The 16,368-nt window shown below is 37.1% G+C and overlaps 1 protein-coding gene, 1 non-coding gene and 1 pseudogene across 2 annotated transcripts in view; all 3 read right to left on the bottom strand.

Moving 5' to 3' along the window:
• The window catches only part of UBXN2B (UBX domain protein 2B), a 40,664-nt gene that overhangs the window by 19,262 nt on the left and 5,034 nt on the right, over positions 1-16,368 (bottom strand). The window contains exons 2-3 of the mRNA XM_077166818.1: positions 2,942-3,045; positions 2,174-2,324 (exon numbers count right to left, since the gene is read on the bottom strand). Coding sequence (XP_077022933.1) covers positions 2,174-2,324; positions 2,942-3,045 — 255 coding nt within the window. The remainder of the gene's footprint in view (positions 1-2,173; positions 2,325-2,941; positions 3,046-16,368) is intronic.
• On the bottom strand, positions 8,948-9,054 carry LOC143689113 (U6 spliceosomal RNA). Its single transcript, XR_013178581.1, has one exon. It is a non-coding gene; the product is annotated as a U6 spliceosomal RNA (small nuclear RNA).
• Positions 12,258-14,941, bottom strand: LOC143686255 (T-complex protein 1 subunit zeta pseudogene; annotated as a pseudogene).

The raw sequence follows: 16,368 nt of genomic DNA, 5'->3' as shown, positions 1-16,368 counted from the left end.
AGTCAAGAGTGGTTGTTAAACTGGATTAGGTGACGACATGTCTCCACCCATTTGGGTGAGTCTTGGTTGGTTTACTGGAGTCCTATAAAAGAGGAAACATTTTGGAGAATGGGAGATTCGAGAGAACAGAGAATGCTGCAGCACCACGAAGCAGAGTCCACCAGGCAGCGACCTTTGGAAATGAAGAAGGAAAATACCTCCCGGGTAGCTTCATGAAACAGGAAGCCAGGAGAAGAAGTTAGCAGATGATACCATGTTCGCCATGTGCCCTTCCAGATGAGAGAGGAACCCTCATCGTGTTCACCATGTGCCTTTCCGATGAGAGGAAAACTCTGACTGCGTTTGCCATGTGCCTTCTCACTTGAGAGAGAAACCCTGAACTTCATCGGCCTTCTTGAACCAAGGTATCTTTCCCTGATCCCTTTGATTGGAGGTTTCTATAGATTTGTTTTAATTGGGACATTTTTTCGGCCTCAGAATTGTAAACTAGCAACTTATTAATTTCCTCTTTTTAAAAGCCATTCCGTTTCTGATATATTGCATTCTGGCAGCTAGCAAACTAAAACCGATTTTGGTACCAGAAGAAAGTAAAAAGAATCTGGACATATACCTTACATCTGACACAAAAACTAACTCAAAACCGAACATAGTTTTAAATAAAAAACCTAAAACTACAGAATGTTTAGAATATAAGATAGGAGAAAATTTTTGGGGTATAGGAATTCAGTATGATTCATATAAGAGGATGAAAAGACAACCTACAGACTGAGAGAAAATATTTGCAAACCATATATCTAGCAAAGGATCAATGTCTATTAAGATATGTAAAGAACTCTCAAAACACAATATCAACAAAACAAATAATCCAATGAGAAAATAGGCAAAAATCCTGAAGAGACATTTTACCCAAGAAGAAAGTAAGGATAATGGCAAATAAGCATCTGGAAAAATATTAAACATCACTAGCCATCAAAGAACTGAAGTGTGGGTGGGCCATGGTTGGCTAGCAGGCAGAGTTCTCACCTGCCATGCTGGAAACCTGGGTTCAATTCTTGGTGCCTACGCATGTGGGAAAAAAAAGAACTGAAATGTAACATCAGTAAACATTAGGGAAATGCAAATGAAAATCTCAATGAGATACCCATTACACAAGTATCAGAATGACTCAAATTAAAAATACTGACAACACCAAACGCTGGCAAGGGAGCAGAGAAACTGGATCTCTCCTACACTGCTGTTGGAAATGTAAAATTGCACAACCATGCTGCAAAATAGCTTAGAAGTTTCTTTAAACAAAAAAACCACATGCTTACCATATGACCTAGCAATTGGACTCACGGGCGTTTATCCCAGAGAAATGAAGATTTAGGTCTACTTTAAAACCTACACATGATTGTTCACAGCAGCTTTATGTGTCAAGGCAAAAACTGGAGTCAACCAAAATGTCCTTCAATAGGTAAAGGGTTAAACAAAGGCTGGTGCATCAGTACCTGGAAGGCTACTGGCAATAAGGTGGACTTACTTGTTGAGGCACAATAAGCTGGGTGGATCTAAAGGGCACTGTCCTGTCGAGTAGGGAAAGCCACTCAAAAGCGCACACACTGTGTAACTCTATTTATGTGACATCTCCCAAATCACAAAATCATAGAGCTAGAAAACAGATTCAGAAGAGCCAGGGGTCAGGGATGGTGGAGGAGAGGACAGTGGGTGTGGGTATAAAGGAGTACACCAGGAGGGAGATGTCTGAGGTGATGGAGTAGTATCTTGACTGAGGTCATTTTACACACATCTGTTAAACATGTGATAAAGTGACCAGACCATTGCACATACACAGTCTATACCAAGGTCAAATTCCTGGCTTTGATATTGTACTATATCCATGCAAGATACAGCTATTGTGGGGACTGGGTGGAAATCCATGAGACTTCTCTATACTATCCTTGCAACTTCTTGTGAATCTATAAGTATTACAAAATAAAAAGTAAAAAAAGCAGTTATACAGTAATGTAAGAAATGGCCTCAATTTTTAATCATTAATAAAAAGAACTGAGCAAAAATGATGATCTTATAAAAATGAAGAATTTAGAGAAATGATATTTCTAAGAAATATGAAAAATACAGAAGGAAATCAAATATAAAAGCAGTATTTTTACTCATAAAAGTTAGCGGTTACCTTAGGTTTATCATCGCCTGATGCTCTTGTGGCTTCATTCAGAGGAACAGCCCCATGTTCCCTTGCTTCTCTGAAAAGTTCATTCACGATTTTCCCAGTTGAAGGTCGAACTATGTGCAATCCACTGTATTCACGTTCACTTGAATAGAACCTTTAAACATTATAGTTCATGAATAAGAACTAATAACACAACCAACAACTTTAAAGTAAAAAGTGATATAATTCTATGGAAATTTTCTTTTTTAAAAAGCTATTTCTACAACTTCTGTGGGAACATTTACTTTTAAAAATAGAATTAAGGAAAAATTAAATAATACATAATTTATATACTTTCTTACTCTGAATTATGTTGGCACTGGAGACTAGGAATACAGGTCCTTAGGGACTTTCTCCAAAATTAGGATATGCAAAACAGAATAGGATGGAGGAATGGGCAGATCAGGTATCAATTCACTATAAGTGAAGGAAAAATGTACCTGGAGCAGAACCCCACTAACAGAAGACTACCTGTTAAGTGCTGAGGGCAGTGCTCTGTCCTGCTAGTGCCCTGGAGCAGTACACGAGAGCCTGAGTTTACAGAGTAGTGACCCATGGAGGCCTTAGAATGGGAAGCAAAAGCAATGCTGCCAACAAGGGGCTCTCAAGATAAAGGTTTGTTTAAAGAGGAGATGGGCCACATGATTTTAGGCAGTTAGGGCATTAGTGAATTACAAAGGATTACCATTTTAAAAAGGAATCACAAAGACAAAACAAAATAAAACAACTTACCTCTGAGGTGGTGTTCTTGGGCTTTTAAAGACTGTAGCTTTAGGTCTATCAGACTTGGAAGATTTGCATTTTGCTTCATCTTCATATAATTCTGCCAAGGCCAACTACATAAAAAGAGGCTTGTTATAAATTATACCACTAGAAATAAAGTCCTCCCTACCAATAAAAGCTATAAAGAAAATACTGACTTATAATTGAGTGGTAAAGATTTTTCATAAAAAATAAAGGCTGCCGGTATAGGCCCTGGTGACTCAGCAGGCAGAATTCTCGCCTGCCATGCTGGAGACCTGGGTTCAATTCCCAGTGACTGCCCATGAAAAAAATAAATAAATAAAAATAAATGTTGCTGCTTCAGATGACAATGCCCTTCCAAAATAAAGTCACTGCATCTTTCATTTTATAGAACTAACCAAAATGTCACATAGAATAGAATAAATTGAAGGTATGATTTCAAATTTGGCTCTACATAATTCTCTTGCAATTCTTTTAAAAATACCTGAAGAGGGCGGGCCACAGTGGCTCAGCAGGCAAGAATGCTCGCCTGCCATGCCAGAGGACCCGGGTTCAATTCCCGGTGCCTGCCCAGGTTAAAAACAACAACAACAACAAAAAACCCTGAAGATATTTCACATTAGCATCAGCTTACTCTCACTAGAGCTCATGAAACTTCTTTTAGCTGTTCCAGTTTTCAAGATCTGAACACATAAAACAATTAGAAAATTATTCTGTTTAAAAGTTTATCAGCCACGGATACATCCCAGAGTATATTAAACAGATAATCAAAAAGTATTGGTAATGTACCTTTAGGGATGGGAAAACAATGGGGAAACCCCGGATACTGTGCCAAACATTAGGGACTCTCAAATCAATAGGCTAAGCCCTTGATCTAAAGGTCTGCTCTTGTGAAGCTTATGTATATACCAGAGAAGCTTAGCTTATCTGTAAGTATGCCTAAGAGTCCCCTCTGGAGGACCTCTTTTGTTGCTTAGATGTGACCTCACTCTCTCTAAGCCCAATTCCGCAAGTGAAATCATTGCCCTTCCCCCTACATGGGACATGACATCCAGGGATGAAAGTCTCTGGCAGCATGGGAGCTGACCTCCAGGAATGAGCCTGGTCCTGCACCGGGGGATCAACAATGCCATCCTGAACAAAAGGGGGAAAGGAAGTGTAACAAATAAGGTATCAGCGGCTGAGAGAGTTCAAATAGAGTCGACAGGCTACACTGGAGGTCACGCTTATACATGCTACAGTTAGACACTGTTACCTCTCATAACTTGCCAAACCCAACCAAAACCATTTCTGCCAATCCCAAAGAACATCTAGGGCATTATATAAGATTCTACAAAGGTTCCATGTACTAGGGTAACTTTCCAGAAACCTACAACCTCCAGATGGGTCCCTGGACCAGATAAGTCCTGAAATACAGAGGGGCCAGCCCTTCTAGAACATCTACTAGTTCCATCCCCCTATTCCATATTTATGACAGGCCCTTCCAACATGAAAAAGTTAGAATGGGAATAGTCCAAATACCCCTAAAGAGTGGGAGAAAAATCCAAGGTGGTGGTAGAGTTTATACAGAGCAAGTCAGGTTTAACATATGAGTATGAGTGCTGAATTGTTTCACTGGTACTTCTTTTAGCCTCCAGTACCTTAGAGCAGCTAGAAATAAAAACCTAAAACTGTGAAATTGTAACCCACACTAAACTCTGAAATCCATTCTATAACCAATTGTTGCAATGTACTTTGAAATGTATTGCTTTTATGTATATGTGTTTTTTAAAGAGAAGGAGGAATATAACAGAGGAGATAGGATGTAACAAATGAATATGACTACCGAATCATTATATTGATACTTCTGTTGGTGTCCAGTGTCCTGGAACAGTTAGAATGAAAAACAAAAAATCATGAAACTGTAACCCATACCAAACTTTAAAATCTATTTATAACTTGCTAAATGTACTTGGAAATTAATGCTTTTTTGTATATATGTTATATTTCACACACACAAAAAGTTGACCAGGCATATAACTTTCATAAAGTTTAGGAAAACATGCTTCTGATAAATGACAGAAGAAATTTTATATGCATACACAAACATACATGGTTTACATACCTTTAAAAATGCAGCAGTATAAAATAATAAATTATAGATATATTGTTGGATATCTTCAAAATAAATGGAATTGTATTTGTTCTTGGAATGGGAATTTAAAATTATCCAAATATTTCAATATCATTTAAGCTATTTTTTCCCCCACTTTTCTCACCTCTGGAATATGGCCTTTGTGGCTATTCAATTATAATGGGCATGAAAAAAATTTTTTTTTCCAAAACCCTACATAGAGTGCTCCTTCTAGAACTTAAGAGTCAGAGATAGAACTTAGAGATCATTTAGAAGCACAAGAGATATGAAAACTACTTCTGTTGCTTCTTTCCTCAAGTAGGGAAAGAAGGTTAGGTTATTGGGGCAAAGTTAATTCTTAGCAGATACTGTTAGTCAAACTTAAGAATATATAAGAAAACAAAAATGAAAGGCTTAATCTTTCTCCATAATTTTTTTTATCCCCCCAGCCCACACATCCATAAATCAACTTTCAAATTTCTAACATGGCAATTTTGCTAGAAATCCTAATTATAGACATGCTCTATAATCTAAAAGAACTAGATTTAAATCCTAATTTGGCTCATTTCAGCCATTCTACATAAAGGCTTTTTAAATTTTCTTAAGTAAATCATACCTTTCTTTTCTAAATCCTCACACCACCTACTATCCCCTTAATGACATTTACCTTAATCATTAATTGCCATTATTAATGATTATATCCTTTTCTTACTATTTTATTCCCCGTTAGATTTCCCCAATTGTTGTAAATATAGTGCTTATCAGGCACTCGACAAATACATGTTGAATTATGTAAAGACTACAATACAACATGGCTCAGAAATAGATGCAGCTAGATTAATATAGTTGTCAATTTTAAATGGGATGTTTGTTATACAGTTTTGCACTTTTTTTTGATTAAAGAAGATTTGAAAAACAAAGAAATATGTTCCTTAGAATATGAAAATCACTAATTCTCTTAAGTTTACCATTTGAAAAAACAATGAACTTTTAAAATCCATTTATCATGTTCTGATCAAATTGACAATATCATTTCTGTTTGTGTATTTTATGTTCCCTTTTAAGTTTGAGCGTATGATTGAAATATTCATCTGGAAAGAAAATGGGGCCCAAAACAGTAAAGACTCTTGAATTACAGGTAATGATGGGACCGTTCTGAAGGATGAGACACACATCAATGCCATCATAATTAATTTTGTTTTAACTTACTTCATGCACTTACAAAATGTTAGATTTGGAAAAAACTTAGAAATTATTCAATGCAGTCCCTAATAGATGAGGTAACTGAGACCTAAGACTTTATCAAAAATGACACCACTTGAAAGTATCTGAGCTGGGTTTGGAACAAAGATCCCTTAACTCTTACCTGATTCAGTGCTGTTTCCATTATGCTTCCTTCATATGAAATGAATAAAACTGTCAAAGAGTTAATGTGCTAAATTTCACAAAATAGAATTTAAAAATATAATGGGGGTGTGCTAATCTCAAGACATAAAATATGCTATTGGCAGGCTTAGTGAATTGCAAAAGTTCAGAGGATTTTTATGACAGACTATGAAAATATAACCTGCTTTAATGGAAAAAGCAGGTAAGCAAGTGTGACAGAGAAAGGCATGCTCAGCAGATACTTCGAGTGCTCCCCTATGTTTCCTAGCTGCCTTGCTTAGGCATGGCCTCTGAATGGCTATGAGCTAAGGAGTGAATGACCTGGGGAGACGCTCAGAAGTGAAGCTCCAAAGCTTTGGGACCACAGTCGGTTCACAAGATGGTGAACCACTTCTCAGCTTGGATCCCTTAATCTCAGTCAAACATTAAATTTCTGATTTCAAAATGCATTATGAATTAACAGGGCGGAGTGTCCCACAACACAAATATTTTTCAAAATTTAATTATAAATATGTTTTAATAGTTCATAAAGAATAAAGTAAGTAAGTACTGATAATCTCTCCACTAGAATTTGAAATGTGAAGAACTTGGAAAGAAAGCTGAAAGCAAAGCAACTGAAGAATAGGCACTCAGGTATATAGCACAAAATGAAAAGTATTAGGATTCTGAGCCTTCCAGTGGCAAATGCCAGAGAGTATAATGAAGGTTTATTATACTGAACAGCAGCATCCACATCACCTGGGAATTTGTGAGAAACATAGATGCTGAAGTTCCACCCTAGACCTTTTGAATTAGAACCTCTGGGCTAGGGCCCAGCAACCCATGTTTTAACAAGCCTTCCAGGAGATTCTGGTACAGACTAAGGTTGAGAACCAATGATATATGGAGTAACGAATCCAAAAGGATTAGGATTGTGGCAATTATAGCACAGTATCAGACATCTTAATCTTATTCTTCCTCACTTTTAGTACTATTCTTTTTGTCCCATATTGCCAAGTCTAGTTTCAACCCTAATAAAGTACTGAATTTATTTCTCGTGCCTCGCAACTCCAAACTATCTGGAAAACAGAATTAAGAACAGAAACTTTTCCTTCTATTATTCTGGAGAAAAATCTGGACAGAAGCCCATGTGCATGGATGGACTGTGGCACATTAGAAGAGACTAAAGTTTCTGAAAACACTCAGAAATAGTACTGATCCCTGAGGAGGTTTTTAGGCTTAGACTTGTCAACAACCTTAAACTTCTCCACTGAACATTTTCCAATTTGGAGGAAATTGGAGGCCAATTGCATATGTTTCTGATATGCAAATGAGATTTCAAGTCTGCAGTTTCTAAGTCTAAGGCTCATAGTTGCTGGGAGAGATAACTGTCCATCTTTCTTCTGGTGGTACCTGATAATTACTATAAGAACATTCCTCCTGACTTAGATGCCAACAAATCCCACACCACATTGACAGCTAAAATACATTTTCTTAGGTGTACCTCTGCTTATTCCAATTAGTAACATACCACTCTTTTCCTCTATAATGCCATGAAAGACTCAACCCCAAAAGTTAGAGAAGTAAGAAGTAGCCACTGAAAACTGCACTAACTGGTTAACTCTTAAGAGTAGCATGGCAGGATCAAACAGTCCCACAATAATCCAAAAATAATCAATGTCCAAGAAACCAGTTGGGGAGAACATCATGCAATTCTTTTAAACTTTTGATATATATTTTATTTCTTGAGACAATATCACTTTGGTTGTTTTCAGGTTTCTTTTCAAGTTCTTCACATTTCTATTAAATTTTAATTTTATTCTTTTACTGTGAAAAACAACATAAATACCAAAGAAAAAAGCAATAAATTTCAAAGCACACTGCAACAATTAGTTGTAGAATAGATTTCAGAGTTTGCTATGGGTTACAATTCCACAATTTTAGGTTTTGACTTCTAGCTGTTCCAGGACATTAGAGTCTTTACCATGATAATAAAAGCGAAATCATATAGTATCTACCTTTTTTGTCTGGCTTATTTCACTCAGCATTATGTTCTCAAAGTTCATCTATCTTGTCATGTGCTTCAGGACATCATTTCACCTTACTGCTGTATAATATTTTGTTTAGCCATTCTGTTGATGGGCACTTGAACTGTTTCCACCTCTTGGGAATTGTGAACAATGCTGCTATGAACATCAGTGTGTAAATGTCTGTTTGTGTCATTGTTTTCAGCTTTTCTGGGTATATATAGAATAATGGTACTGCCAAGTCATAGGGCAACTTAACATTTAGTTTTCTAAGAAACTGTCAAACAGACTGCCATAGCGGCTGCACCCTTACACATTCCCACAAGTAGTGCATAAGTGTCCCATTTTTCCACATCCTCTCCAATATGTGTAGTTTCCCCACTATTTTTATAGGTGTGAGATGTTATCTCCTTGTAATCTTGATCTGCATTTCCCTTATAGCTAATGAAAACGAGCACTTCTTTATCTTTTTATTTTTTTATTTTTTAAAAAAATATGGAATGCTTCACGAATTTGCATGTCATCCTTGCGCAGGGGCCATGCTAATCTTCTCTGTATCGTTCCAATTTTAGTATATGTGCTGCCGAAGCAAGCACGAAAATGAGCATTTCTACATTTGCTCTTTGGCCATCTGTATTTGCTCTTCGGAATAATGCCTATTCATATCCTTAGTCCATTTTATAACTGGGTTGTTTGATCTTTAGTTGCTGAGTTGCATGATTTCTTTATGTATACAAGATATCAAACATTTATCTGCTATCTGATTTTCAAATATTTTCTTCCATTGAGTTGGCTGCCTCTTCATCTTTTTGAAAGTCTTTTGAGGCACAAAAGCATTTGATTTTGAGGAGTTCCATTTATTTTTTTCTTGCACTGCTTGTGCTTTGAGTGCAATGTTTAGGAAGCTATCTGCTATTACTTGAAGATGTTGCTCTGCATTTTCTTCTAGGAGTTTTATAGTACTGGTTCTTAAGTTTAGTTCTTTGATCCACTCAATTAATTTTTGTATACAGTGTAAGGTAAGTGTCTTCTTTTCATTCTTTTGGCTACTGATAACCAGCTGTCCCGTGTTCATTTATTGAAAAGACTATTTTGTCCCAGTTCAGTGGATTTGGGGACCTTGTTGAACATCAGTTGACGATAGATTTGGTGATCTATTTCTGTACTCTTGCTTTGATCCATTCTATCTCCACTTCTATCTTTGTGCCATTACTACGCTGTTTTGACCACCGTGGTTTAATAATAAGCTTTGAAATCAGAAAGTGTTAATCCTCCCATTCATTTTTTAAGGATATTTTTTGGCTATTTGAGGTCTCTTTCCCTTCCAAATGAATTTGGTAACTAGCTTTTCCGAGTCTTCAAAGTCGGTTGTTGGAATGTGACTGGTTGTGTTGAATCTGTAGAACAATTTGGGTAGCATCCTAACTATATTTAACCATCCTATCCATGAGCAGGGAATGTCTCTCCACCTATTTAGGTTTTCCTTGATGTCTTTTTTTTTTTTTTTAAGGTTTTGCCTTAAGATTTATTGCATACTCTGTAGGCAACTGCTATAAGCCATCAAAAAGCAAGGCTTAGTAATAAAATTACATCTTCAATGAATGTAGCAATGGCATAAAAACAATTTTGTGGAAACATATGAATGTAGCAATTGCATAAAAACAATTTTGTGGAAACATTTAAGGAGGAACAGTAACTTAAGAGTAAGAGAACACCAGAGGATTAGGAATGGACAATTGCATAAGCAAAGGTTCAGAAGCATGAAAATCCCATCAGCCTTAAAAATCTCTGATAACCCCAGCTTCCTTAGTCACTATGCTCAGGCATCTTCTTTCCTCTGCCCCCACCCCTAACCGATTTCACATTGTTTCCATTTTATACTTGCAACTCTGTGCCCCCAGCTTATCCCTCCTTCCACCTACTAGAGACTATAAACTTTTCTCTGGGAGTATTTTAGCAAAACTATATGTGAAAACTCCAACTGATCCAATCATCTTACTCACAGGAATTTATACTAAGGAAATAGTGATGTTTTAAAAAGTGTGTTACTTAGGTATCATTGATAATAGCAGAAAATTTAAAACACAGTCTCAACAACAGGGAATTGTTGGATAAATTAAATACATCCACAAAAAATTATGAAATCATTAAAATTTGCTTGTGAAGGATATTTAATAACAAGGTAGATAGCATAAGCTTATACAAAATGCATGTTGCAGCTAAAGTAAAATACCCTTTCACTGGGTAAAAAGAACTTGGTTTATAAGTGTATACTTCAGTGCACTAAAAAAAACCCACACTAATTATAATTACACAACATCATAGTTTATCCTCTTGTCTTAACATGGGGAAAAAAAATCCTTTAAAGTCATTTGAAGCTTGGAATAAAAATTCCATAGTTAGATTTCTAGGATCACTCTGTCAAGTCTTCATGAACAGCATTTTTGACTGCCCTCAGGCCTTCTCTTATTGTGTCTTTGGGTCACTGTATTTATTTGGCCCTTTCACCAATGTCGCAGAACAAGGACTGTTACATCTCTCAAGGTGAACTTCTCTTCTCCAGCGTATACCCATAGACAAGGCCTGCATGCCCCAGACAGTCAGGATTTAGGTCATCTAAAGAATTCAGAGCTACCTCACCACAAGCAAGAGTCAGCCTCTCCGTATTTCTCTTCTTAGTTCTGTGCAGAGTTACTATGCCTTCTTTTGCAAGAGTATCTAAGGAAAAGGCGTCAACTCCCTTTTGATTAATGACAATAAATCCTTTATCTGAATCACTACACACTTTTTCAATTTTTTAGCTCATTTTCAATGAGTTTTCTTTCAGCTTTTACTCATTTTTCTCTCTCATCTGCATTCTTTTTTTTTTTTTAATATTAATTAGGAGTTTATTGCTAAATTTTTCTCTTGCTTTGGCCTGGCAAATGTGTTTACAAGAGCTGCTTTAGACAGAGATGGTTTCTATAAAAATGCAAACAGCTCTGTAAATGTAAATATTTGAGCAGCTAGCCTGGGAGGTTCATGAGTTCCAGCTGGACAAGAGAAAAGTGAACAGTGATGCCAACTAATTTTTCTTTAGAGTTATGGATTTACAGAACAATCATGCATAAAATACAGGATTCCCATATACCACCCTATTAGTAACGTCTTGCATTGGTGGTACATCTATTACAATTGATGAAAGCATATTTTCATAATTGTACTATTAATTATAATTCAAAGTTCACATTAGGGACCACCATGTTGTACAGTCTTGTTTTTTTTAATTAATTAAAAAAATTTTTTAAATACCAAAAAACACGAAGCAAATGCAAACATTCATAACTTTTGATCATTCTGTTCTACATATATAATCAGTAATTCACAATATCATCACATAGTTGCATATTCATCATCATGATCATTTCTTGGAACATTTGCATCTATTCAGAAAAAGAAATAAAAAGAAAACAGAAAAAAAATTCATACATACCATACCCCCCAGCTCTCCCCCTCACCAGCATTTCACTCTAAATTTATTTTAACATTTGTTCCCCCTATTATTCATCTTTATTCCATATGTTTTACTCGTCCGTTGATAAGGTAGATAAAAGGAGCATCAGACACAAGGTTTTCACAATCACACAGTCATACAGCGAAAGCTATATCATTATACAATCATCTTCAAGAAACATGGCTACTGGAACACAGCTCCACATTTTCAGGCAGTTCCCTCCAGCCTCTCCACTACATCTTGACTAACAAGGCAATATCTATTCAATGTGTAAGAATAACCTCCAGGATAACTCTTCTGCACTCTTATTAAAAAAAGCCAGAGTTTATCTGTTTGTCTGTTTTTTCCATATTCTACTGACACACTGCATGTGAGGATGTAAGCATTTTCAACTCTTTTTCATATCAGGATGCTGTGCACCACGGTCAAAACAAGCCCTCTGATTAAGGTTGTATCATTTTCAGATTCAAGCTTCATCTCCATCTCAACCATAAAATGGTCAATAGGTTCATCTTGTTTTTAATGGCCCAAATGGAGTTCACTACAGCCTCTGTAAAAACATCAGGAAGTTCAGCAAAAACTTTAGTACACAGAGATGTTCTAGCCACATCTATAAGCATTTCTCTGTCCATCTCTTTGCTTACTCTGATTTGCTCCAAAAACTGAAATACCTTTTCCTTTGCAGCTTCAAACCCTTCAGCTATTATTCTGGGATGAAGATCTTCAGAAATGTAGAGAGCCACTTGTTTCAGCAGCTCTCTAATGATTAAGACACTGGAAGTAGTACCATCACCAGTTATGTCATATTGGGCTGTTGCTAATTTTGCTATTAAGGAGGCTACTGGGTATTGAATTTGCATTTCATGAAGCAGCACATTGCCAACTTTGGTTAGCTTGATGTCTCTAGCACCAGAAACAAGCATCTTCATGGTGCCCTCAGGCCCCAGGTTGGTCCTTAGCACATCCTGCAGTCCTCGCGCCACACTAATGTCGACCGCCAGTGCCACCTGGGTTTGAGCCACCTCAGCCATGGGGTTCAGGGTCTTCATGGATGCCATAACTGACCCAGCAGAGACAGAGGAGAAAACCCCTGCCTGGTTCAGTGTGGCCAGAAACTTTCCTTGATTTCTTTCAGCAATGTTATGTAGTTTTCTGTGTCCTTTACATCCTTAGTTAAGTTTACTCCTAGGTACCTGATTCTTTTTTCCTTAACTGACTCCTCAATTAGGTCATTGCTTGTGTATAAAAAATTACTAAGTTTTGCACATTAATCTTATATCCCGCCACCTTGTTCAATGTGTTTATTAGCTTAAGAACTCTGTCGCAGATTTCTCAGGATTTTCCAAATATAGTATCACGTCATCTGCAAATAATGAAAGTTTTACTTCCTCCTTTCCTATCTGGATGCCTTTTATTTCTTTTTCCTACCTGATTGCTCTAGCTAGAACTGCTGCTACAATGCTGAACAATAATGGTGACAGAGGGCATCCTTGTCTCAATTCCAATGTTAGGGGAAAGGCTTTCAATTTCTCACCATTGACAATGCTGGCTATGGGTTTTTCATATATATCCTTTATCATAGCGAGAAAGTTACCTTTGATTTCTATTTTTTGAAATGCTTTTTGATCAGAAAAGGACGTTGAGTTTTGTCAAATGCTTTTTCAGCATTGTGCTGGCTTGAAATTGCTATGAACCCCAGAAAAGCCATGTTTTCTTTCCTAATCCAACTTTATGGGGCAGACCTATTGTTTAGGGTTCAAACTGAACAGATTATCTCCACAGAGATGTAACATGCCCAGCTGTGGTTGTGTGTGGCCCTTTGATTAGATGGATATGTAACTCCACCCATTCCAGGTGGGTCTTAATTAGTTTACTGGAGTCCTTTAGAAGAGGAAACATTTTGGATAGAGCTCAGAGCAGAGCAGACACAGATGCTGACCCTTGAAGAACAGAGACATGGCTGTTTGGAGATGCTTGGAGCCCAGCAGACACTAATGTGATTTCTCATGAGATGTTAAGCAAGCCAGAACATGGAGAGAGCCAAGGGAAGCTAAGAGATGAAAGTCAGCCCCACAGAAGCAAAGTGAGAAATCCCTACAGGAACAGAGGATGAAGCAACAGAGCCCAGGAATATGAAACCAGCAGATTCTAGACACGTCTTCCCAGTTGACAGAGGTCTTCAGTAAAGCCATCAGCCTGTCTTGGGTGAAGGTAACCTCTTGTTGGTACCTTAATTTGGACACTGTCACTTCCTTAGAACAGTAAACTTGTAACTTATTAAATCTTTTAAAAAGCTGTTTCATTTCTGGTATACTGCATTTCAGCAGCTAAACTAATACAAACATCACTTGAGATGATTATGTGATTTTTCCCTTTCAATTTGTTAATGTGCTATATTACACTCATTGATTTTTTTGTGTTGAAACACTCTTGCATTCCTGGTGCAAACCCTATTTGGTCGTGCTGTACAATTCTTTTAATATATCATTGGATCTAATTTGCTAGTATTTTGTTGAGAATTTTTGCATCTAAATTCATTAGGAAGACTGGCCTGTAGTTTTCCTTTCTTATAGCATTTTTAACCCAGTTTTGATATTAGAGTGGTGTCAGCTTCATAAAATGAGTCAGTGTTCCTTTTTCCTCAGTTTTTTGGAAAAGTTTGAGTAGATTGGTGTTAGTTTCTTTTGAATGTCTGATAAAATTTCTCTGTGAAGCCATCTGCCCCTGGGATTTTCTTTGTAGGAATATTTACGGTGATTGATTGAATCTCTTTGTGATTGGTTTGTTGAGATCTTCTATTTCTTCTTGAGTAAATGTAGCTTGTTCATGTGTTTCTAGGAGTTTTTCCATTTCATATAAGTTGTCTAGTTTGTTGGCATTTAGCTGTTCATAGTACCCTCTTACGATTTTTTAAAAAATTTCTTCAGGGCCCATGGTAATGACACCCTCCCCCACACCCCATTTCTGATCTTGTTTATTTGCAGACTCTGTCATTTTTTCTTTGTTAGCCTAGCTAGGGGTCCATCAATTTTAGTGCTTTTCTCAAAGAACCAACTTTTGGTTTTCTTGCTTTTTTCTATCGTTCTCTTTCCCCTCCAAGTCATTTAATTCAGTTTAATCTTTGTTACGTCTCTTCTTCTATTTTCTTGGGGTTAGTTTGCTTCTTTCTCCAGTTCCTTCAGGTGAGCAGTTAAGTTCTCAATTTTTGCTCTTTCTTCTCTTTTAATATAGGCATTTGGTCAATAAATTTCCCTCTCAGGACCGCCTTTGCCAAAAGTCTGACATACTGTATTCTCTTTTTCATTCATCTCCAGATATTTACCGATTTCTCTAACAATTACTTCTTTGAATCACTGGTTGTTTAAGAGTGCTTTTAATCTCCATAATTTGTGGAAGTCTTGGTTCTTTGGTGGTTATTGATTTCCAGCTTCATACCATTGTGATCAGAAAAAGAGCTTTGAATAATCGCAATCTTTTAAAATTTATAAAGACCCGTTGTGTGCCCCAGCACATGATCTATCCTGGACAATGTTCCATGAGCAGTAGAACGTATATCCTGGTGTTCTGGGGTGTAACAATCTATATATGTCTCTTAGGTCTAACTCATTTATCAAATGTTTAAGTTCTCCATTTCCTGGTTGATACTTGGCCTGGTTGTTCTATCTATAGAAGTGGTGTATTGAAGTCTCCCACTCTTATATTTGAAATGTCTATCACTCCCTTCAGTTTTGCCAATGTTTGCCTCATGTTACTTCGTGCTCTTTGACTGGGAGCATAAACATTTATGATTGTTATTTTTTTCTTGGTGAATTGTCCCTTTTATTAATATGTAGCATACTTCTTGGTCTCTTCTGATGTCTTTATATTTAAAATCTATTTTGTCTGATATTAGTATAGCTACTCCTGCTTTCTTTTGGTACAGCTTGCATGAAACATCTTTTTCTATCCTTTCACTTTAATTCTATTTGTATCCAACCTGTATCTTTTAATTGGTGAGTTTAGTCCAGTACATTCAAAGTCATTACTGTTAGGTCGGGGAAACGGGGAAGGGCACTGCAACTAGAGCTGTGGAGGCTGTGTCGCCCCTCCCAACATGGCTTCTGGAACCACCCCTTCCGGACACCTGAGGTACAGAACTGATGAACCGCCCCTTCTGACCACCTGACTTCTGGAGAACCTGACCCCCTTGCTTAGCCCACGCCATCACTCAGGTGCTGACTCACCTCCCTCCGTCTTGGGTTCGGTGAGCTCAGCCCGGGAGCACAGAAATAAACCCACCCACTTTAAATTTCCCGGTCTACCATCCTTCTTTCTCACCCTTTCGCCTCCTAAACCTTTCAATTACTATAAAGGCATTTCTTGAATCTACCATCTTATCCTTCGGATTTTATTTGTCAGATCTCTATATTCTTTTCCC

The sequence above is a fragment of the Tamandua tetradactyla genome, chromosome 6 (assembly GCF_023851605.1).
Source record: "Tamandua tetradactyla isolate mTamTet1 chromosome 6, mTamTet1.pri, whole genome shotgun sequence".
Lineage (NCBI taxonomy): Eukaryota > Metazoa > Chordata > Mammalia > Pilosa > Myrmecophagidae > Tamandua > Tamandua tetradactyla.
The sequence above is the reverse complement of the archived record's forward strand: the minus strand, read 5'-3'. Positions and strand labels throughout refer to the sequence as shown.